This window comes from Condylura cristata, unplaced genomic scaffold (assembly GCF_000260355.1).
Source record: "Condylura cristata isolate star-nosed mole 26May11 unplaced genomic scaffold, ConCri1.0 scaffold00015, whole genome shotgun sequence".
Lineage (NCBI taxonomy): Eukaryota > Metazoa > Chordata > Mammalia > Eulipotyphla > Talpidae > Condylura > Condylura cristata.
The window spans coordinates 9,241,713-9,267,219 of NW_004567116.1; the positions used below are offsets into that span (position 1 = coordinate 9,241,713).

The following is a 25,507-nucleotide window of genomic DNA, read 5'->3' on the forward strand; positions in this document are numbered from 1 at the left end:
GCTTTTCTCTTGAAAATCTGGCAAGATACTAATGGAATTTTTTAAATGTAAGCATTAGCTGGGAGGGGAAAAGAATGCAGTTAATCCTCTTTCTGCTCTTTTCTTCTATAAAAATGCAGTGTTAGCTAGCAATGTTTTTGTTTTCTTCTCCGTGTTCTTAGCTGGTCTGTTGAAGCTGTGGGCCACGTGGCAGAAGCAACGATTAGTCACCACAACTGTGGCTTTCATTATTAGTCTCATTATTTACATCTCAGGTCAGGTGAATGGTTTTATCTCATTAGAACCTACTGGCCCAGTGGGTAAGTACATGGCAGTAATGTATTCAAATAGAAATGTGTTGAGAGAGCAGTATCTAATGGACCATCCTTGCCCCTCATTCTAAAACATCATGGAGCCCCCTCTCCACCACCTTGGTAATCACAGAATCCTTGACTTTACCTTGCTGGTTTTTCAGCGTTCACATTCCCCTTCAACTTCTCTACCAGAACAATATATATGACTTCTGTGCAGTTTCTGCTTCTAAAGCAGTTATGTTAATAAGTTCCAGTCTATTATTTCAGTTGTGTTAGCAAAATGTCTAGGTTCAGTAGTTACGATTTGTTGAACGATTGATACAGCATTACTCAGAGTTTAGAGAATCAAATTTTTGTTTTGACATAGATTTTGAATTTAGAAAGTGAAACAAATAATGAAAAACCGACATATAGGTTTATATCCTAATAGGAATGCTTCAGTGGGTTAAGTATCTTTAGACAGTTGCACTGGAGGTTGTGGCCTAAGTCTCTTTTTTAAAAAGGAAAACAATGACATCTTTAAATACCAGCTACAATTCTACCTTTAGCTGATTATGATAATTGTGCAGTTAAGAATGTACATAAAAGATATATCAAGGAAAAGACTCTAATCCCACATGTCAACTAATGGTCATTTTCAACAGTGAATTCACTGCTGTTGTGAGTAGTGTATCTTAATGAAAGAAGACTTTGCAACTCCCAGTAGAGACTAAGAAAGAGGTTGGATTTAGCTGCTGTTATAGCTAAAGCAAGAACATGTATTTTCCAAATAACACTCTGTTCCTTGGCATATAGTGAAGAAGTGAGAGATTTGTTTTCATAGCATTGTGTGGAAATGATGTAGCAGTTTCTTCATGTCAAACATGTTGCTTTCTTCTTTAGTTTGCTACCTTCACTTATAGTTTGGTGATGTTTCATTTTTTTGTTTGTATGACCATCAAACAGTAGAGAGAGTTGACATACTAATGTTAACTTTCCCATCAATTTACAAATTAGAATCTTATTTTTCTTAGATCATTATTTCCACTTATCAGTATCTATTTAAAAAGAAAAAAAAAAGACTAGTGATGTTGCTAGTTGTTTAATAAATGTCACACTGCTGCCAGGCTATCAGGAGGTTGTGACTTTCGTAGCACAGAGGAATAGGACAAACATTTCTGTTTACCACTGCAGTGACTCATCCTCAGGAGAAAAGCTGAGATGTTTGTGTACATTGGAGACCGTAGGGCCTTGAACACAATGAGCTATGATGAATTTCTCAGTACTTACATACAGAAATTGGCATGTAGGTGTCAACCCCTTTGCTTTGGCATCACCAGTTCCTTGTTGCTTATAAGCAACATAATAGAAGGTTCTTTCAAATCTGTTTTTAGGTATATTTCTGCACATTACCTACCTCATTGTTCCTCCTCTAGCCACTAATCTAGTTACTATTCAACTCCTTCTAAATTAGGTACCTTAAAAATCCTTTTTATTTCCTTTCTAAAAATAAAAATAGACTTTCAAGTGCATTTGTTAGAAACAAGAGTAAACCTACTTTCTGTTCTCTAAGAACCATCTTCTTAAATGTAAGAATGGAGGCCAATGGAACTATACACATGTCTTTTCATTGGGTACATATTAATTTTATCTCCTAAGGGAACCGAGAATCCACCACTAGCATCCAAACTTGCCTTACTCCACTTCTCCAAGGGAATAATGTTTTATTATTATTGATAATCTAGATTTCATTGTTTTTGTTTTAAAATTTTTCCCTTTGTTTTAGCATTGTTCAAAATGTATACCCTCTCAGGTATGATTTTTTTAGTTGCTGTTTATTTAATCGAGGTACCATTGGTTTATAATGCTACATGTAATTCAGCGGTATGGGATCACACTTCTTCAGATGTGTGTTACTCCGGGTTTGATCTTGTCTTCAATCTAGTTCTACTTTCTCTTTTTACAGTGCTCTACTCTGTTTATATAGTTTCATATCATTTAATAATTTTTGTTTGTTGATATTCTATAACAAGTGTCATAGTTCTTTTGCATATACATCTTATCTCCCAAAATGACTATAACCTTCTTAAAGAATATAATATTATACCATGGTATCTAAAATTGAACATTAGAAAATTCAATAAATATTATCTGTGGGTAAATTCAGTAAATATTATCTCCAGACCTTTATTGTCTACCCCTATTCACAACCCTAACATTCTTTCAAATCTAAGAAACTTTAGCAAAGTGTGTGCAGTACAGCAAGCAAATTGGTGGGTGATTCAAAGTACATTCTGAGAATCTTCTCTAATGCTGTTTTACATTTTTGTGCTGATCACACATATGGAAAGCCATCTATGAATTAGTTGCCAGTCTTTAAAACAAAGAGGGGCAGACTGGTTTGTATTTGCTGCTCATGCTCTTATCCTCTGGGATTTGGTAATCTTTTTAGCCTCTCTCCACAGCAGTACATGTATAATCCTGGGTAGCAGGCTGATGGCTGCTGATGGTACTAAAATGTTTCGATAGAAGCAAAACTGTGCTGCCACCTTCCTCACGAGCCAGTGTTCAGAGATGACCTGTTTGCACATGGGCCTGTGGTGTATCATTTTTTGTACAAGAGCAGTAGAATAAGGTCTGACTCTAGTTGATTGAAGTGGTAGTTTTAGATTCCGATAAGAGGGCCTATTGCTGGTGAGGGAGGCTGAAATTGCAGAATGAGTTTGCAGCGTGAGGCAGGTTTGCCCAGCAGCAGGTTGATTTGCACCGTGAGACAAGCCGCACACGTAAACAGATGGCTCAGCCACGAGTCAGAGCGACAGACCCTGGGCAGGTAGATGGCTCTGCTGACTCTTCACATGTCGCAGATAGTGGAATTTTCATTTACCTGCCATTCCTTACACTGAAAAACAAGTACTTAGTGAAAGAAAGTCTTTTCTTCGTGAAGTGAAAAATAAATATTATTAGGCAGGGGGACATCTGACTGTCACTAGATCTGGATGTTGAAAAATTAACATGTTCCAGACTTTACCTTTTGGCATATGGTCAACATCGTTAAGCTAAATAGTACGTAATGTGCAGCAAGGAAACACCACAAATATGTCTTTGATACTGGATTTTAAGCAATTATGAATGATTTAGTTACAAGCAGAAATCTGATATTTGGGTGTGAGGAAGGGTATTTTTTAAAAGGATACCATGTTTGTAAGCACCATAAAAACATACAGTTAACAAAAATTTGTAATGGGATTAAGCAAAAGGAAAATATTAAAGGAAAAATTCTTCAGTTTCATACATAAAGCATAGAAAAAAAGGAAGAGTGTAGAATTCCCAGATCTAATCATCCATCTTCAAAATGTAAATGTAAATAATCATTTCTCTGCCAAACACTTTCAGAAGTACTAAGCATCTCATTAATTTTCAAAAACAAGATTCTGTGGTTATATATCTCTAGAAAAGTATTTTAAATATAACATTTGGTAAAGGAAACACTCAGTGCCTATACTTTAATCTTCTCTGATTGTCAGGTCACACTTACCATACACCAGTAAAGAAAGAGAATTAGTAGGAAGTAGCATTGTCAGGATATCTAGTGACCTTCCTTAGGCCACTATAGCTTGAGAGGTACCCAGAAACAAACTACCCTGTGGAAACCTTATTTGGAGAAGTCAGGGCTGAGAATGCTATTGGTTAAGGCAGAGGTATAAATATAGCTATCTTTTGTTTCCCAAATAATTGGGATCCTATTCAAGATTAATTGTGCCAGTACCTACTTCCTAAATTGGCTTTCATTTTATTCACTCAGGCATAAGTTTGTAACACCTAGCCTTTGCTCGGGGTAGAAGAAGCACTAATCTACCTTTGTGCATATGGAAAGTAGTGTTCTGGGCACAGCATTAAAAACTCTAGGAGAATGCATTATTAATGGAATCGGTGTCTCTCTCTCTCAAAAAGGGAAGTCACTTATGTAACCATTGGCAAGAAGGATAGAGATAGACTTAGTGCTACCTCTTAACCAGTTTTTTAAGTGAGTTACTGAGATAAGTAAAGAGAAAGGTTGGCAAGTAAATTCCCTTCACTACATGCAGCTTGTAGACACCAGTGTGATCTAATTGTAATATAGATCACCCTGTTATTGTGTCACTCTGTGAACTTCAGTATATTGAGAACATTTCTTTGATAATTCCACTTATCAAAGGTTAGAAAAATAATAGTAAATTTGAGGTTTTAATATTCCAAAGATTATTTTAATCACTTTTGATTTAAATTAGCTATCATTCCATCATCTGTTTGCTGGTTTCCAGATTTATGCTTTTGGTTTGTTTTTGTCTACACATGTATAATTGAGCTGAATGTGTGTGCCAATAAGTAAAGGAACTGTGGAGCTACGCTTCTGCTTAAGTCTGCAGTATTAAAGTGTTCCTTTTGTTGCATGTGCTGCTCTTGCAGACTCTGTAGAGCCTTATCAAATGCAGCCAGTTGGTGCTGCTAGTATGAAAGCACAGGGGAGCTCTCATGTGGAAGGTTAATGGAGTGTAATTATAAAGAAAAATGAACTGCTCAACCACTCTATCTCACTCTACCTGCACTGAGAGTGACAAGTGCTCTGATCTTTTATAAACCCTGGAGCAGAGGTTTAACCATCTAAAATTATGACAGTATTAGTGTCACACAAACAAACACCCTGTGAAATATAGGTATGCACCCCTGTGTAGAAACGATTCCTTCCTGTTACAGGGAATCTCCGTCAGGAAAGGAGCATCTTCACCCACCAAGAAAATATGCTTGTTAAACATTGTACTTTCACATCATTTCTTTTCCACTCAATTTGTTCCATTTTCATTTCCTAAAGATGCTTTCTCCCCTCTCATTAGTGGTGAGGCCGACAACCTGTACTCGAGCACTGTATCCATCAGCAGCTAGCATCTTTGTTTCCACCAAGCAGCTCCATCATTTTTGCCTTCATGGTCATCCTTAAGTTAGTTCTTTTAAAGAGGGTGGGAACAGCAGTCCCTCCTCATTCTTGGTATCTAAGCAGTGGGCTGTGGGAAGCTCAAGTACATTTGACAGGTCTTTTCCCCAGGATGTTTGTGTGACATTGAGATTGCACACACTTCTATGGGCTCAAGGTGGAGTTAGAGCCTTACATCCTTTGATTGAAAACATCACAAGAAATATTTAGAAAGGAAAATGCATCTGGAGGGACAGGACAGAGAAGGACTAAGGCGACTTGCAAAGGGTGTAATAACTAGACAAATCTGTGTCACTAGTGTGTCACATGACTAGTGAGTGCTGCTACTGAAATATCTGAAGGGTGAGAATACTGGCTTGTGGAGCTCGGTTGATTTAATGCTCTTGCCTACTCAGCACAAAGTTGGAAATAAGGTGTTGTAGAATGATGCGACAATAGCAAACCCCCTGAAATCTTGTTCTTACCAAGCCTAAAACATCACCACTCTTGGTGAAACTGTGCTGCCTACTGAGATAAGTAAATTCGCATCACATACATTAGGCCTGTGGAGACTAAGCAGAAGTGATGACTGTGTCACTTTCACAGCAGTCTTATTGACTGAGCCCTGGTCTTGTATGATGGGTGGGAGGAGGGCAGCCAGCCCTGAAAACAGGGAGGCCCATTTTAAAACCTCTGTGCGTGGTATATGTTACTTCCCCAGCCCCTTCGCATGTAAGTTTTGATCATCTGTGCTCTATTTTAAAAGCAAAACAGCCATCTAGATTTTTTGGCAGCGAAACAAATCTGTTAACGAATAAAATCGTCAAACCCAGCTTTTTATTAATGACTGGTAAGTAAAATTTGCTGTGATTTACACCTTTAAAAATCCACCGGAACCCAACATTTTACCAGTTGCCAGCGCTCCTTCCACTTATTAAGTTGAAATCATTGTTCCAGATTTGAAGTTTTTGTCTTACGCTTGAAGGCTAGCCACAGAACCTTAACATTGTCCATCATACTCCATCAGTGAGGGGGCACATCATTCTTACTGGGTTGACTCTGGTGTGTATCCCTGCCCAGCTGACTGCCAGAGAGTTGAGTATCTTTGATGACAGAATACAGTACTGTGGCATTTTAGAGCAGGTGATGCAACACTGCCCAGTCCCTTAAAGAGTGTTCCCAGCCCTGCCAAATGCTCAGAGCAGCTGATAGAAGATCACCTCCCTGGGCCCTGTCATGTGAGCAGCCTGGGCTTCATCTGGCTGTCCCACCTCCCACGCTGACTGCATCTCTGGCTCCTCTCCTGATTGACCCCTGCAGTCTGTTCACAGGTTGCTCTTCCTCCTTGGCTCCTAGCAGCCTGTCTTTGTTTCCTGGCAGTTCACTGTATCTAGAGACTGATGTCCAGTGAAGGACATCTCTCCCACTTGGCCCAGCTCCTCACACCAGTATACTCTACGTTGGATATCACCCAACCTCCTGTCAGTCCCAGAAGAGTTGGCACAGACAAATGAGCTCCAGCTCTTTTGTTAACAGAGCTTTATTCAGAATGGTTTTCCAGAGTGTAGGGATTCTATATTCTAGTGCCCATCTAATTAATAAGTGTAACTCTTGATTGGTCATCAGTCACCACTTGTCTTAGTTCCCTGCCTGAGTCAGTGATAGTTCTTTAGTCTACCCCTTCCACAATTGTGAGAATCTGATCTGATAACAGGCTGTGAAAATTTACAAATGCTGTATTAAATCATGATTACTTCAGCTAAAAAAATTCACACTATTAGGAAAATATGTGCAGAAAATGATACCATCATTTTTCATTTAGCTTTCACTTAGAAAGTAAAATTTTGAAAAACTATTACATAGTCTATATGTTAATAACATAACTTCCTTTTTTCCTAATCATATAAATTAAATGATTTTGAAAAATTTAGAGTACTCAGAAAAAAGGCCCAATTAAGTATAGGAGATGTTTCTAGTGTTATGGTTGGATTCCAAACCTCATGACTATGTTTTGCTTACTATAACTCCATGGACAACTTCAACAAGGTAGATTTCATTTTTCTGACCTCTATGATGGCGGCTGTAAAAACAGCTGTTCTCTTCAGCCGTCAGGACAGCTGCAGTTCTGTGTAGAGTAAGTGGTTCCAGTTTCAGTCTTACATATCTCCTGTCACCTGGTGGAAAGGAGGTTAATTATCTTCAAGGTACTTTAAGCTGTTTTGATGAAGTCGATGTAATCATGAAACATACTATAGCTAAAACTTATACTTTTCCTTTATATTTTGTAGATAGTTGTCCATCTCCCTTGTATCTGCAGATATTTTATCTTACCATGTTCTTCTTGGTATCCATTGATTACTTGCTTTTTGTGCCTGTGCTTCTTCCCACGAAAGCCATACCACAGCCCTTTCATAATGGTGAAAATCAAAAGTTTGGTTAAAGAGAAAACCATAATTTTCCACTTAGCTGAAGTCCTTTCTGACACCTCCTATTGTCGAAAACTTTTTCCAACTAATGGCTGATTCCTCTAACTATATAGTTCAGTTAATGAAATTACTGTCTGGGGGTTGAGAACCCTTAGCCTTTGGGCTTAATCTAACCAGCAAAGATGTTTTGTTTGACTATTAATATTAAAAGCAATTCATTACTGGTGCCTTTGGGCAGTTGCTGACCATAGCCCCATCACTCCCTGTCAACTCAGGCTGTCCCTCCACCCCCACTCAGGTATGCACCTGCCCTGACCCCTGGTTCCTGTGACATTTTAATCCTTGCATGAAACTGTGCATTAATAGTTAACTTCTCTGTAGTGTTTTGGAATTATCATTATGAACATTAATTATCTGTATAGTACATATAGAAGTAGAAAATCTCTAAGATATTCTTACCATTTAGAGATTCACAGAATTTAAAGTGGACGAAAATGTTGGAGATTAAGTGGAGATGCTGTGAGACCAAGATAAACAATAAATCCAGGTTGGTGACAGAACCCAGATATCTTGTATTATTTCTTAAGTTATGATTTCTTTGGGCTATTTCTTCTGCACAATACTACCTTTCTACTTACATTTTCTAAAGGTAGGCTGGTGGGATATATGTCCCTGTGTGTGTGTGTGTGTGCACATGCACACATACGTCTTTAGATAACGTATGTATATATATATATATATATATATATATAAAGGTTTTCTCCTAGATGATTTTGTGACTAGATAGATATATTATGTAGGATGTAGATGTGAAAGCTAAATCCTTGCTGGTGAATAAAATAATGCTGGGGGACAGCGGCTGTGAAATGAAATGTTGGCAACTGGAGCTGTTAAGTCCAACTCTATCCCTGATTGGAAACCTAGGTCAAGTCACTTAGGTGCTCAGAGAATGTCCCACAAAGTTTACCTATGAGACACTATTGCTGCTGTTCTTATTATAGCCTTTATGGAGCTTAACCAGTTGCCACATTAGAATATATCTAAAAATCCAAAGACTATAACATTCAGACAATAGAATATATTCAGTGTTAACAAAGAAATGAACTCTCAAGCCACAAGAAGACACAGAGAAGACCTTAAATGTGTATTACTAAATCTCAAATATATATTACTAAATGATAGAAGCCAAATGAAAAGCCTACTACCTACTATATGATTCCAACTATCTGACATTTTGGAAAAGGCAAAATTATGAAGATGGATAAAATGCTTAGAAGTTGCCAAGGTTTGAGGGACAGGGAGGCATAGAGAGGCAAAGCACAGAATTTTTAATGTAGTGAGACTATTCTGTATGATACTACAGTAGTAGATAGATGTCATTATACATGTGTTGAAACTCAGTATACATATAACGCAGTATACATATAACGCAGTATACATATAACGAGTGAATCCTAAATTAAACATGGACTTTGGGCAAAAATGATGTGTCAGTGTGGATTCATCAGTTTTCACCTGTTTGGATGGAGATGTTGATCAGGCTGTGGGGAGGGGGCCATGGTGTGGGAGAGGTCAGGGGAGGTCCCCTGAATGTACTTGCCATTCAGTTTTACTGTGAATTTAAAGCTGCTCTGGGAAAAAAAAAAATCAAGGAACTAATCTTAGGTTCACTAAAGTGGCCTCTTCTTTTCTGACCTTGCACCTTAGTAGTATTGTTGGATATGGAAAATGGAGAGCAGTATAGTAAAAAACTGAGTTGTACCTTCAATACTAAGAAATATGCTAACAGAAGAGAAAATAATAAATCACTTTTATGCAGACATTCCATCTTTCCAGAAACTTGGGGGGAGAGTGTGTGTGTGTTTGTATGTATGTGTATGTGTAGAGACTTTAAATATTCAAATAGATTATTTTGGGATTGGATTTCACTATTTTCATAATCTGTGAAAGTTTTCCTCACACTAAAGATTTAATAAAATACTGAAAATTTTAGCCTTAATGATAACGTATTTATATATATATATATATATTTAAAGGTTTTCTCCTAGATGATTTTGTGACTAGATATATTATGTAGGATGTGGATGTGAAAGCTAAATTTATTCATTCTTAATGAATAAATGCTTTTTATTCATTAAGAGATTATTCATACGGTTCTTCTAAATTGCTGGATCTCTATCTCTGATAAAATTTCTAGTACTGCCAATTTAAAGCAAAAGCAAAATGCTTGGAAATTCTTGAAGATGAGTTCAGGTTTCTTCTGTTTTTGTTTGTTTGATGCAGAAAACTCAGTCTAAATGCAGAGTAGTGCAACCCATCTGTTGTCACGTGTCTGAGAAAGCCCAGCCCCTTGAAGCTAACCCCTCACCTTGGCCGCCTTGTAGGTGATGGAATTGCTTCCTCCTTGTTGTTCTGTAGCAGTCTTGTCAGAAAGTAAATTGGTAGCGCTGTTTGTTTTTCTCTTTAAGTGATTGTAACAAATCCTCCACAGCAAAGTATTTAATATTTGGTGAAATTAAATATTCATTCACGGCTCTCCCTGGTGGCACAGCGGGTTAAAGCACAACACTAAGAAGCTAAAACCACTTCCACATGAGTTCGATCCCCACCTGCCACGGAGGAGATCCACATGGCGTGGCAGACCTCTCCTGACCCGCCCGCTGCTCCCCTCAGCAGTGTACTTTGTTGATCTGCCTGTTCTGCTCCCCACTCTGTCTCTGGTGAATCCTCTTACCCTCCGCATGTCTGGCCTGTACCCCAGTTCTGTATGAATAAATAAGTAAATAAATCTAAAAAAAGAAAATCACTCACAGCTTTGGAATCTTTTAATTTATTTTTTTATGCTACTTAGATTAACACAAGTTTCAGCATCAAGAGTGTGTTTGTTATTAGTGCTTTTGTTAAAATACTTCCCAACTCGAAATGTCAGTGTTCAGTGATTTTTGTAAGACTTGCTTTTAACTCAAGTATGAGAAAAAAATTACATTTCATCATATTTTTTTTACCTATTACATATCATGCCTAACATAGCATATTGTTCTAATATTATTGTCTTTTTCTATCTTTTAAAGAAAAAATGCAGAATTGAGGATTGTTGAAAGGTATCCTTTACCTTTGGAAATGATTAATCCTTGTCGTAATAAATATATTCTACTTAGAATTTGATTAAATATTCTTCTGCATATATCTTTTCCAGTATCTGATTCTGTTTTGTGTTTATGTGGAAGGAGGACCTCCTGCATCTCTCACATGGTGCCCAGGGCCTGGAGCAGGCCAGACAATCTGTTTTATCTGAGCAGTGCTCCTTGGAGTTATAGAGGTCTTGGTTTTGCTTCTTTCTTCCCCTCTACCTGTTTTAGGAATACTACTGTGCTTATTGTATTTTCCTATCCTGCTTGTCAGGGACAGCTACTGCACAGCCATCTCCAATCATAATTCTTTTGTGAGGTAAACCACAGCAGCTTCAGAACAGCGGAGTGAGAGAATTTCTATAGTGCATGGGGCAACTCTGACATTAGCAAGCAGTGTAGCTTTCTGAGTTGCCAGGTAGAGTCATCGCATGAGAAATGACAAGCTGGTGATGTGTATAGGTCTGTTACAGATATTTACAGGAGGGGCATGGATTTTTGCTGAACTGGAGCTTAATTTATAAATTAATAGCTTCCATGTTATAGTTCACTGTGGTACAAACAGCAATTCCAGCACTTTTGTATATTAGCAAACAGCTAAACTGAGCAGATTATAAATGGCTCTACATTTTTGGTTTTGTTCTCTGTTGTCCTCATTTATCTAGGGTCTTTGCTGGGTTAGGTTACATTTAAATTAGATATCTGTTTTATATGTTCATGTTATGACCGTGAACTTTTACTTGGGTATCAGAAATCTGGGCAGTGCTGAGGTTTCTACAAGGGGAAATAGTTCTGAATGTGTCAGACTTCTGAGATAAAAGGGGAAGTGTTCTCTTTCTTAATCCTGTACTTTTATGGATGATTCTCTTTGAAAAAAGTAAAACCAGTTTGAACACACATAAAAATGTTTGACTAGATGTTAAAAATCAAGTGATGGAAATATAATTGACATTGGAAATAAGTCACATATGAATAGCTGTTGCTCTAAGCAAAAAATTCATACTAGACAGATTTTATTATTCACTGGTTATCATTCTGTATTTTCATATTGCCCTCAACCGTTTCCTAGTCATTCATTTGATCCTCAACATCTTCCTGCGTAAACCGGATATAGTATAGGTTAGCGCTTCAAAGATGTGTAGAAAACTCAAATGTAAGCCAACTGATTTCTGGATTTTTACTTCCTTGGTCTTTTTATTATAGAGAACTATAACTACCATGTCTAGATGCAATACTATCTTAATTTCTTCTTGCATCTGCACTGTTGCACTAGTATCTGGGTGTGTGATGTATTGGAGAACTGTAGTTCCACAGAGGCCATGTCTCTCTTAAGGACAACAGCTGCACTTTTCCTTGTTTAATTCAAATTAAAAGCATTGCACAGGTTCTTGGAAGGGTCTCTAGTTTTGAGCAAAGTTTGACTATAGTAGTGTTAGTAGTCTTTTATAGTCATGCCTAAGGAGTTGGGGAGAGGTAGAGTTGAGTTTACCTATCAGAGCGTGAATGAACTAAATAAGAAAAATGTAAACTGCATTTCAATCAGGCTATCAAATAAAGGGTCTAATCCCCTATGGAGATGGAATATAAATCCCATTGATAGGAATAAAAGGTCTAATCTCCTGTGGAGATGGGATGTAAAACCCATTGATGTAAATATCAGAGAGCGAGAGTATGTGTGTATGTGAAGAATAAGTCCAAAGAAAAAATTTTAATTAAAAAAGTAAGCCAAAGTCTAACCAGTACCATGACATATCCATTTCCCACCATCTGTTATACTTCCATGTAGAGAATTTTGAACTTTATTTTTAAAAAGCCCGATGATTCCAACTATCGCTATTTCTTAATTCATGTATAGTGTACTGTACTAATTCCACGACACCTTGTAGAATGATAAAATGACCCACATAAAATAATTGCCAACTCTCTAAGACCAAACTAATCCTCCCTAGTGAACAACATGTACAGTCACCTTGTGAAATAAGGTTGGAAATACTGCTGCTATCAAACAAGTGTTATTTTCAGTGGGTATGTCTCTCTCTTTTAAAAGATTAAAAAGGTTGGAAGCTATTTGGAGCCTCAAAACCAAACATTGGAGAGTTTGGGGGAAAAGCTTCCTACCATTGGCTTGCAAAATGAATAAAGATGAAGTTATTTTTAGCAATGTGTATTTTTACGGCTGTTGCTACCAGTATTCCCCCTCTGTCAGGATTCTGTCCTGTGTGTCTCCCTGGAAGATTTCTGTAGTAACAGGGTATACTCGCTCACTGAATTTCACTTACTTTATTAAGAGGCAGCTTATTTTGAGTTTATTGCTTGATTTCCCTGTGTTTTGCTCATAAATGGTAGAATTTCCACTTAACTTTTCTATTTCCTTTAGACAACATACACCTTTTACTCTGGATTATAAGCTTGTCACTTAAACCATGCCAGGAACACATACCCTTTTCTTTAGAAGGTAATTACATGGCAGTGTTCTGAAAACTGTCTCATACTTCTTCCCTACATCTTCAGTGCTGATGAATATTGGTGTTATTTATAAATGCAGTAGTTGAATTCCAGCCAGACAGTGGAAACTTTCTCTGTGAGTAAATACTGATTTCGTCAACAAACACAAATTTTTCTGTGTTAGTTTTTCTAAACATAAAAAATTAAGTATCCCCAGTTTTGTTATGAGCAGTGGTTTCTAAAGACCTGGAATGATTTTCACTGCATTTTTGGTATGAAGATTATAAGTAAGAATTGTTCTTGACTCTAGATTTGTAAAACTTTGCACGTTTCTTTCAGCCCAGTAGTATGAAAGGTGAAGGTTGTATTTTCTCATTGTGTGGTTGTTTCCTGAGGCTAGGGAGAGGGTGTTTTTTTTTTGGGGGGGGGGAAAGAGGGTGATTTTTTAAGCAATAATATGGTAAGCTCTCTGAGTGGGCGTCACTCTCTCATTTTATAAAGCAAAAAATGCTGAATGAGGACAAAGAAGTTGAGTAAGTATTTGGAAAAGCAGAGATTTGAACACTGGTGTGTCTACCTGCAGAGAGCAGGGCCTTTTGCCTGGAATCCCTTTGAGAGAATCTTCCAAATGTTGGTGTGAGAGTTGGACAGAAATAAACTGGAGGCTTGATTAGAGGAGTGGGGCTGCTTTACACATCTCCCTTCTGGTTTGTCCCAGGCATGAAACTCTGGATGGTTGACATAAGCAGAAAAAGGGAACTAAATCTTCTATTGAACCAACCCATAAACTTGCCTTTTTTCTTTGGGGTCTGCCTTGCTGTCATGTGACTGCATCAGCAGTGTTGGTGGGTATCACAGTATCGATCGCCATGACGACCTGACTCAGTAACTGCAATTCACAGTGTCAGGGCTCTGTAAACTCTGCCTTGAATGAGCCCGATGAAACGTAGGGCTGCGAATGTCAAGGGAATCTGACGTGGAATTACATGCTGGGTTTATAGAGCAGCTCTTGACAGATGGATTGAAGGGAGCAGCACTAGCCATTCTGGTTCCACCTGACACAGGGGCCCTGTCGTTATATAACTTACTTTTTTCTCCCTCTGTCTGTTTTCATTTTTCCAACTTTTCCTTTTTCGCTTCCTTCATTTGTCTGACTTTCTGTTTGTTTGTATTTACCTCTTCTAAGTCTCATTAACTTCTGAGTGATATGAATGATGAATGATTCCATTTGAGACATAGCCTGTTCTCAAAGCTTCAGGATGTTGTTCCAGAATAATTAACTGTATTTAAACGGTCTCCTTTATATGTGAATATGGTGAAAATATAAAAACTGTTTGTGTCAGTATACCCTTCATTAATGGCCAGAAAAAATCACAATTGCTTTGTTTAAAATGACGGTAGTAGTTAGAGGCCACTGCCTGTGGAGTTGAGAGGATACTTAGGAAGTTTGCTTGATAACAGCTAAGATTTATGAAACATTATCGCTGTATTCTCTTGCTCCCCCGGAACTCAGAACTTGTACTGACCCAGGTCAGGGTCCTGCTGGAGTTAATGTGAGCGTTGTTTTTGCCAAAACTGCAAGACTGAACTAGAACTAGAACAAGACCGGCCCGTGGGGTTTGGGAAAGGACCGTGCGGTTTAGGAAAGTCAGCTCCTGCATGCGCTGCCCTTCTTTACTAGCCTGTGCTTTTAAAAAGAATTGTGCAAGGAATGCTTCCACTGCGGAGCTCACCAAAAATTTTTAGGTTGTTGGTTTCAAAATGCACTGATAGATACTTCAGTGACTGAAGGCACCAGTGTTTCTTCCCCCAGGCCTTGATTAAAAAAAAAAAAACAAAAAAAAAAACAGACATGTACAAGCCTACCTTGGTATCCTTTTATTCAGCAAGGAGTACAGGAGCAGTGCGTTTCTGGATTTCTGAGCTGATCTCTCTAAAATGTACCAGCACCTCCTTTCAGAGAGCACTTTACTCACTCCCACGGTCTGACCCGTGTCCAGTCTGCACAGCTGTTCTTTTTCCTTTTCTCCCCTCTCTCAAGGACTGAAGTAAGTATGCGCCCTCTGGCTCCCCAACCCCAACCCCACCCCGGGTTTCTTGGGCTTTGTCAGGCCCTGGGAGAGGAACAGTTGTGAAGGCAGTGTGACTCACTGACTCCCACTTTCCTGATTCTGGTTCTGATTGGTCCGTCACCTTGCTCTAAGCCATATGGCTGCAGAGTACTCGAGCTGCATCCCTTTCTCAGGCTGCCCCTACTGTTCCCTTCTGTTGTGCACACACTGGGAGTGGGTTCCGGGCTTTGTCTCTTGCTTCTGGTTTACCTCGGTTGGGCTGTATGTAGGAGAACAATTTCCTAAGGATGGCTGTAGAGGAGGAAAAGGCACTTTCCTTTCGTGCCTGGTGTAGTAATTACTTACTTTCCCGAGCTGTTTTTGTTCAAAGTTCATTTTTTGGCAGGTGTCATTTTTGTGTGTATTATTTCCTCCTGGTTCCTTTCCCCTGCCCACCCCCCTTACTTAAGCTGGGTTTTTTGTTTTTGTTTTTGCTAAAGGTTTTTGGAGTTCTTTTCTCTGAGGGCTGATGCTACACTTTAGCTAATTCATTAAAATGTTTCATTAATGTTGATTAACATGTTGGGGAGGAAGACTGAAATCAACTAGTAATTATTTAATGATTAAATATCTATATGTCGTGGCAGTCACCAGTTACACAGTTTACATGAGATTCTCAAGATTACCCAAAGCATCACTGCTGTTACCTCCACTTTTCCTAAACTATATTGGTTCAATTATTCTGCCTTTTAAACTTGAGAAATAGGGTTTTGAAGACTTGAAAGTTAATTTTATAAGCATTTGATGTTTTTATTAATTTGCATTTTTATTGTACAGATGGTTTCTGCAGACTTTGGACTCTGCATCCTTTTTTTTCTTTAATATTTAACTACTCAAAGGCAGTGCAAGGAGTACAAAGTAGAGCAGATCTTTTTTTTTAACCCCCACATGATCTTTATATGATATTGGCTAAAAAAAAATCAATAATAAAAATAGAAAAATTCACTCAAGAATATATTTGGTATTAACTTAAAGTTTTAAGAATTACATTTTGGGACCGCCCTGGTGGCACAGAGGTTAAAGTCTCAGCACTGGCAAGCTATTGCCAGCCACTGTGGTGCATGAGTTTGATCCCAATTCCTGGCCAGAGATCTGACCTGCAAGGTGCAGCAGACCTCTCCTGTCCCGCCTGCTGCTCCCCTAAGCAGTGTGTTTCAGCACCTGTTCTGCTCCCCTCTCTGTCTCTGGTGAATCCTTTCACACCCCGCACTTCAGACCTATACCTCAGTTCTTGTATGTACAGATAAATCTTTTTTAAAAAACTCCATTTCACAAATACTTTAATGTTCAAATATGTTCATCAGGTAACCTGCAGGTCTGGATTCTTCAGTGAATATGTGCAGTGAAATTGGTAAGACTCATAAGCAGGAATTTGAAAATCAACCTGGCCCTATAGCTTTCTTCCTGCCATTAGGAAAGCAAGTCAGAGCCCAGAACTGACCCATATGGCTGTCTTATTTCCAAACCTTTTGCTAGTCTTGGACCCCATCACTTTTTACATTTGTAAAAAAAACATGAGTACTTACCCAGCTCTAGGTGCAGACTATAGATATGAACAAAATTAAGTCTTGCCTTCATGGAATTTACATTGTGTTGACATATATGATAGTACGGATGGAATCCAAATTACATATCTTTCTTGGATTTGAACAAAGTTTAGAAAATTCAAAAACTTTCACTTTAAATTTTCTTCCCATGTAGCCGACATCCTTATTCTATCTAAATAAATGTATGCATTTCCATACATCCTAGCCAAGCAAAAGCATCCTGCCCATGAGCTATACATTTCAGTAATTTAGAATATCTATTGTTAATATTACATATTGCTGAGACCACAGCTTCTATGTTTAAAGATCTGTTTAATGTTTAGAACTCGGCTAAATACATGATACTGATTTAATTAACAAAAATTAGTATGGCTGTTATCTATGTTATCAGGTACAAAAGATAAATGACCAAAGTGTGGCATTCACAACTGAGTATGTTACATCTAGCAGCTCTTTTGGTACCTTTAAGGATATTGTTCATAACCTCATTTTACAGAACAGGAAATTAAGGCACAGATAGCTTAAGTAAGTGACTAACATCTGATAGCTGGTAAGTAGCAAAAAATGAAATTTTAATTAAGGCTCCATTTCTCCAGAGTTGTGTCTTCACAGCTACTCTCTACTACCCTTCCAGCCTAGCACACTAGTCAAGAAATCTGAGCATCCCTTCTTGTCTGTATGCCTCAGTTTCCTTTTATATATAAAACATTTCTTGGGCCATCTGTTTGTCCTCATGATGCCACATGTTTTAGACTTTAAGCTTGCCTCAGAAAAGAGAGCAGAGGCATAGAATTGCTGCAAATTTCTGTACAGCTGATATGAAGAATAAGCTGATAGACTTTACTTCTTTATGTCTTCCTTTGTAGAAAAGAGTGGTTGAACAGCTCCGGAAAAACCTGATAGTAAAGCAGGAACAGCCAGACAAGTTCCAAATACAGCCATTGCCACAGTCTGAAAACAAACTACAAGCAGCACAGCAGCAACCACTGCAGCAGCTACAGCAACAACAGCAGTATCACCACCACCACGCCCAGTCGGCTGCACCTTCTCCCAACCTGACCGCTTCACAGGTAAAAGTGGGAGCGGAGGACTGCAGGCTTCGTGTTGTAAATTGAATTGTTAATTGGTCATGCAGAACTGGGTCTTCTTTCAGACTATACTAAACTCAACTACCACTAAACAAAAGTTATTTTGGTTACTCTATTATTATATATAATTGGAGCTTTATCACTTGAAATTCATTAGCAGAGGAAAATGACATTTACTAAGAAGTAAAGAGCTCAGTGATTTCCCACCTGTCCAAACGAAGGAGTCAGTGACAAAGAAAAATTGCTTCTCTACATTAGACCAGAATTGAAGTCTTATTTTTAATTTCTAGAGGTATTTGTTTACATTTGTTCTAAAAATGTTGGGTTAGCTCTCTTCTGGAATTGTTTTTCTGAAATTCTTAGGAATTAGGGGTGGAGATATTCCAGGACCAATGCCTGTGGGACCAGGTAGAAGGCAGCACTTAGAAAGGCAATACATGCTTTCCCATCATTCAGAAAAACAATTGATTTCTAAGTATGTGGCACATGAGAATATGACTCTATTCTGACATACTGAAAGAAATCAGAAATGAAAGCTACATGTCAAAATTAGAACCAAGGAAGTTTTAATAACATTCTAACTTTGTGTAGCTGTGCAAATGTTTCTATTGAGAAGGGCATTTAAATTAGCGTATAATGTGAGCATGTTGAGACAATCAGGATACACAAGAAAGAATTACTTTGGAATTGACATGCAGCTAAGTTTCCATCTTGATGACCTCCATGTACTTATATATATAAGATGGGTATACCTTTTAAAATAGGACAATATGAGAAAGCAATAATTTTTGACACTTTTGAGGTGATACCTTTAAATCTCTTGGAAAGCTGTGGATCCTTTCCCAGAAAAAAAAGCATTCATGTTTAATATGCCAATTTTTGCACATAATTTTAAGGACTTAGGGATTTTCTGAAATGTAAGCTTGTATACCTCTCATCCACCAATGCCAGTTTTTCATCATATGTTTATATGTAGAGGAAAAGATTATGTAGCTTGCTTGGTCATTCACTGCTTATGGACATTGGGCCGGTTAATATGTAATATTTAGCAGGTGAATTCATTGTTTATAAAAATAGTACAGATAGTTGGCATTTAATGAAGTTACTGTATACCAGTATAACCCTGAATGTTTTACATAATAACATACATAATCCTCACCCCAACCCTGTAAGAAAAATACATATCATCATCATCTCAGTTTTTTAGAAAAGAAAACTAAGGCCCAGGAGCCCTCCCTGGTGGTGCAGCAGGTTAAAGGACAGCACCGTGAAGCTGTCTGCAGCCACTGCAGCACGAGTCTGATCCCCAGCCCAGCCAGGGAAGTGACCCACACAGTGTGGCAGACCTCTCCTGTCTCACCCACTGCTCCCCTCAGCAGTGTATTTCGGTTGATCTGCCTGTTCTGCCCCCTACTCTGTCTCTGGTGACTCAGCTCACCCCCCTGTACCTCTGGCTTGTACCCCAACTCTTGTATAATAAATAAATCTTAAAAAAAAAAAAAAAAACTAAGGCCCAGAGAGATCAAGTTAATTAAGTAAAATCAGATAGGTAGCAAGAAGGAAAAAGGAAAACCCCTGTTGTGAGTCTTCTGGCTACAGCAGTCTGTATAGTTTTTACCCTGATCTCTACCACAAGTATATTTTGGAAATTATGCATTCAAACCGACTCATCAAATCCCCTTCCAGGACTTGTATTTCTTCTCAAAAATTCTGATTTACCAAATTAACATTTTTGGAGTCTTAAGCAGTGTTAGATTAGATTGTTCTCTTTCCAAAGTACAGTTTGATCAGAGTTTTTACAGGGAGGGTGTGTGGTAGTATCCATTGTTTCCCAGTAACTGTTTTCTCTCTTAACTCATGAAAACTTTCTGTCCAGATTACACAACCCAGAGAAAACACTTATATAATACTTAGAATACCCAGGCCATTCTCTGATAACAGGGTGCTGTGGAGGGTGAGGCCCACATGCCTGGGGTGCTCCCCAAAGCAATGTTGTGTGGAATCTCTCATCACTCCCTGACATATTTAATTGGTTTAGCTAAGCTCATTTGGTATTTTTTTGTTCTTCTTAATGCTGATGTCCAGGATTAAAAGCTAAAAATATCCCTAACATTGGTTTTTGTTCTAACAGTAAAGTCAGTCAGTATTTATGGGGTACGAGATTCTGGTATATTCATTGTATGCCAGGATACAAAGAAGTATACCAGAATCTGGTATATTATGACACTTATTGTCACTCAGTCTTTAAATATTTGAGTTTCTACTATGTATAAACACTGTGCTAGTCAGTAGAGGATTAGATTTTCAAATAATTATATGAATTAAGGAAAAATTTCCCTCCAAGAATTGTTAAAATGTAGAGGAGCAGAAGATATGTTTATCAAACAAAGAAGAGTAAAGTGAAAGAGTGTCAGTAAAGAGCTGTGGAAATACTAAAGAACAGGAATTTTGAGCAGAGGGATCAGAGCATGCATCATAAAGGAGCTAGTCTTTGAGCAGGGTCTTGACAGAAGTGAGATTTCAGTAATGGCGCAGAGTGGGGAGAGCATCACAGGTGTAGAGAGCTGTAAGAGCAAAATTAATGGAGTCAAAAAAGTAGGCCTGCTCTGGGAATAACAAATAGGCTGATGGAGCTGGTGTGTAGGTTCCAGAAAAAAATGATAGGCACACAGGTAAAGCCAGAAGGTAGGAAGTTTGTGGAAGCTCGCCAACATATGACAGAACTTTAGGGGTTTTAGTTGTCATGGAGTCATTAAAAGTTCATTAGGTCAAGGACAATGGAGATTGTATCTGACATATATTAAATATCTAAATTCAGAAGGAATAACTATTGCAACCAGAGTAGGCAGGGAGGAGATGCTCGGAGAGCTTTTAATTCTAAATTGAGAAATCAGCATATATCAATGCAGTTCCCTTAGTTAACCTCAATTCATGATTGTATGTATATTTTGAAATTTTTTTTCAGAAGAAAAAAAATGAAGACTAGAACAGGTGACTGCAGATATACCCTTCACCGTATATCTACCATCCTACATCCTTAACCGCATGTAACTCATGCGGTTAAGAAAAACAGACAGAATATAAACCCTTGTGGACATAAAAGGGAGGAGCTCTATTTGTGGTTTGATTGTATATCAGTGATGACCTATTTGAAGTTAAAGAAAATACTCTAAAATAAAGTGTGGCGGTTAATTCCTCTAGCTATTAGTTTGCATGTTGGCATCTGTCTATTTTCAATCAATACCTTGTGCTTTGCAGGTAAACGACAATAATTCAATGAAAAGCTAAATTGAAAGGATTTTGCTACTAAAGTTTCTTGCTATACATTTCTGCATTAACTTCTAGTTCATGTAGTTTGAGTTTTGTCAAAATTAAACTCCTCATGAAACTGTGGGGAGACTATAGTCCTCTTTTGAAGGTGATCATATCAGCTTCCATACCCGTAATTTTCTTTATTGTATTGACACCCTCCCTCTGTTTTCTCTTCCTCTTACTGGAACAATTAAGAGATTTTTATTAGATTCCAAAATTCTAGATTCTCTTTGTCATCGAAACTCTAAGAGTTTGGTTTGTGCTCCCACATTTTAGGATAGCTCCCTAGTTCTTGTAAACTAGAATAAGCACCAGGAGAAGATCTAAGCAATAACCATCAATACCCAGAGTCCATAAATAGTCATTATATTCCCCAAAAAGAATTACGGAAATGCTACGTATGGTAAAATTAGCCACCACTCAATATAAAGTAGAATGTTAACCTAAGAGGAGAACAAACTTGTTAGGTTTCAGTATTTTCAGTGTTGGAGTTAATGGTAAGTATATGATCCAGGTGAGTTTGAGGTTTTATTCACTTAATCACTCGAGGGGGGGGGGGCGGGGTGCCCACCCTGGTGGTGCATTGGGTTAAAGCACAGCACTAAGAAGCTAAAGTCTTTCAGCATGAGTTAGATCCCTGCTCCAGAGGTGACCCACATGGCGCCGTAGACCTCTCCCGACCCACCTGCTGCTTCCCTCAGCAGTGTACTTTGTCGATCTGCCTATTCTACTCCCCACTCTGTCTGGGGTGAATCCTCTCACCCACCACACCTCTAGCCTGTACCCCAGTTCTGTATGCATAAATAAATAAATCTTTTAAAAAAATAATCAGTCTAGGTAAATTCAAAATATTGATAATGATTTGCCTGAACCAAGGGTGTTTCAAACAGAAGTGCATTGACCTCTTTGAACAACATGAGTGGCTGTTTTTAAACCCATGTCAGAGTTCTGCTGCCTGGAGCTTCACTTCCACAACTGTAATGGACAGCACCAGGGTCGAACGCCATGTGGTGTGACTTGCCCACCACTTCAAAAGTTCCCTGTATTTAAATGTTTAAAATTGAAAGGTAGAGGTAATTAACACACTGAGTTACAAACAATTATTACAGATAACTAATAACCTAAAATCCGTCCTTCTGGCTACACCACTGTAACACTTCTGATGATGAGTAGCATTTAGCTTTTATTTATCATTTATATTCATAGAAAGTACATGACCTGCTATCCTCCAAAATAAATATTGCTATTTCACTAAGAGAATAAACCATTCCTGTGTTGTTGACTTAGATAAAAGGAAACAAAAATTTGGGTAATCTTTAATTATAAGCATAAATAAGTATTGCTGATTAGAAATAGGTGAGACTAGATCATTTAATTTTTGGTTAAAAAGATATTTAAAAAGGTAATATATACATGTGTGTATGTGTTTAAGGCAGAAATAAAGGGTTACTCAGAACTGAACAACATTACATCGACAACTGAAGTAGCTGTTCACAAGGGAACATGCACAGACATTCCAGGGAGAGTCAGCACTTCTCACCGACCTGTGAGAAAGCGGGAAAGCTGTCCGGCAGCTCTCCTGCAGTGTTAGGAATCTTCGCTGCCACCTGGCTGTTGAGCACTTGAGATCTGGCTCAGATGACTGAGGAATTGAAGTTTGAATTGTATTTTATTTTTATTAAATTTAAATAGCCTCATGTGGCTAGTGGTTATAAATTGGACAGTGCCAGGTATAGAGTAAGAAGGAAAAGGTGGAGTAGTGTCAAAATTAGAACCAAGTTGGATCCAGTAAAATTTCATATTCTTGAAATAACTGTATCTTGAATGACTAGTCACACTAGATAGATGTGTTTGTCATGTAATAAAGCTGTTTATATTTGCTTGTTTTTAAAATGACTTCCTTAATTACCCTAATAAAAAAAGTCTGGAAAAATACAACTCTGTGGCTGCACAGCACTCACAGGGCATCACTCAAGTTCCCTCCCCGTTCACCCTCTGCTTGTCAGGCATCTTGAATCTCAGTTTGTTTCCCCCTTGTCACATCTCTTTGGATCTTTGGTCACTTCTGCAGCAGTTCTCTGGAGAAAAGGTTGTAGGTAGTGACTTGCATTCTGTTGGTTTCCAGACATGATATTTACAAAACTAGCTGGTGAACAGGTTTTATTATTTGGAGTTTGGAATTTACTGACTCTGAGGTAACAGTTGTGTTGATCCTCATATGGTTTTCCCTTCCCCTCCCCAGGGTGACACTCAAACAAATAAAAAGACACTGTCCTTTTATCCTAGCATTTATTCATAGCTGGCGTTTGACCAGAATTGTATAATGGTTTTCTTCATATTGAAGAAGTTGTAGCAATTAAGGCTAGAGATGGAGTGTACCTCACTGATTTCCAACTTCTGCAAAGTTAATTGAGAGTGTGCAAAGAATTAGAGAACTCTGTGGGAAAAGTTATACTCACATTTTGCATCTGTAAGCAACCACATTCATTATTGAAAGCCCCGTACCCATATTAGTTTGCAGTTATTCCTGTGCACTTGAAGCTAAATTTGAGAATTCTGGCAAATCAGATACTGTCTTTCCTTGCAAGAAGTGTGCTCCATGTCAGAACAGAAATGTTGTTATACTGACTTGTTTGATTGATTATGAGATTGTTGCTTTGTTTTCCTCTGGGTTTAGCAGCATATTGTTTAGTGGAATCACAATTCAATATCCTAATATCTGTTCTCCATGTCTCCTAGAAGACTGTAACTACAGCTTCTATGATTACCACAAAGACACTACCTCTCGTCTTGAAAGCAGCAACTGCGACCATGCCTGCCTCTGTTGTGGGCCAGAGACCTACCATTGCTATGGTGACCGCCATCAACAGTCAGAAGGCTGTGCTCAGCACTGATGTGCAGAACACACCAGTCAACCTCCAGACGTCTAGTAAGGTCACTGGACCTGGGGCAGAGGCTGTCCAAATTGTGGCAAAAAACACAGTCACTCTGGTAAGCCAGCAGCTGCTACTCATGTGTGCCCACATGAGCGGGGTCAGGACATGTGCCCACATGAGCAGGGTCAGGACATGAGCGGGGTCAGGACATGCAGAGTATATCCATTTTGTGCTCCTGCTGGATTTTTCAATCTCCATCACTCTTCTACCATTCCACACTCCCTTTATGGAGTTGACAGAGGAATTTGGTGATTCCTACCGTCTGCTCAAATAGTTGTACAGGTATCCTGACACCTAGGACCAAAGCTTACTTAGCACATTCTCTGAGATCTAAGTAGGACTTGACTATAGCGGGGAAAATGTCTTCCCCAGAGGCACACATACCACTTCACGTATCTCTCCCTCTATCCTCCCCACAGTCCATCCTGTGACATGTGAACACTTCCACACTCTGGCACTGTACTATTGATTTGGGGGAAACTCCCTGCCGAATTCTTTTTAGTTCTAAATTAATTGTACCCAGGAAGTTCTGGGGTTAGTTGGGGCACTTTAAAAATATTCAAGAAACTCGCAGATTTAACAATTCTGATATCCAACGTCAATAAGAAAAAACACCCTTTGAAGAAAAGAAGTATTTGAACAAAAATTGTTCATGAGATGTCCAGGGTAAAACCTTTAGAAACTGATGCTTTCAGAAACTTGAGGGAAATATATCCAAATTGTGGTTTAAAAATCCCTTCTTAAAATGGCAACTTAATAGCTCTTGGTGGCTTCTGACTGATGACCAGTGAAACTAGAAAGCAGTGAAGTAAAGCTTCACCACTTTCCAAGGAACCTTTAAAGAAGTAACCGGATAATTTTGCCCAAAGCTGAGAGTTAGACAGTTCTTCATAGGAATAATGCCCTTCACCATTAGATAATGCTCTAAAGCTCATTTGTCCAGGCAGCACATTTGATTTTTACTTCGGATCTAGTCTTGACTTTGAAAATACATAAACACAAGAGTTCGTGAGTGTCAGAGGAAATTGTCCAAGATTGCTGAGCTTGCTCTTTTACATTAGGTATCTAAGGGCACAAACGTAGTTGGTTTATTTTGTCAAATAAAGCATGCAAGTGGGAGAATAAAATACATTTTTAAGGCAATGTTAATTATACAATGAAGGCTCATAGAAGATATTGTCTGAAGAATATTGTCCTGTCCAGGGAATAGTGATGCTGAAAATACTTTAAAGAATGCCTAGCTTAAAAAAAATGCCTAGCTTTGATATTGAACGGTTATTGGCCTCTCTGG

General features: G+C 38.4%; 1 protein-coding gene across 2 annotated transcripts in view; it reads left to right on the forward strand.

Moving 5' to 3' along the window:
• PHF21A (PHD finger protein 21A) overlaps positions 1–25,507 on the forward strand; it is a 165,794-nt gene that overhangs the window by 108,743 nt on the left and 31,544 nt on the right. For both annotated transcript variants that reach the window (XM_004682877.2, XM_012725557.1), the window contains 2 exons: positions 17,747–17,950; positions 24,020–24,271. In XM_004682877.2, the coding sequence (XP_004682934.1) occupies positions 17,747–17,950; positions 24,020–24,271 (456 nt within the window). The remainder of the gene's footprint in view (positions 1–17,746; positions 17,951–24,019; positions 24,272–25,507) is intronic.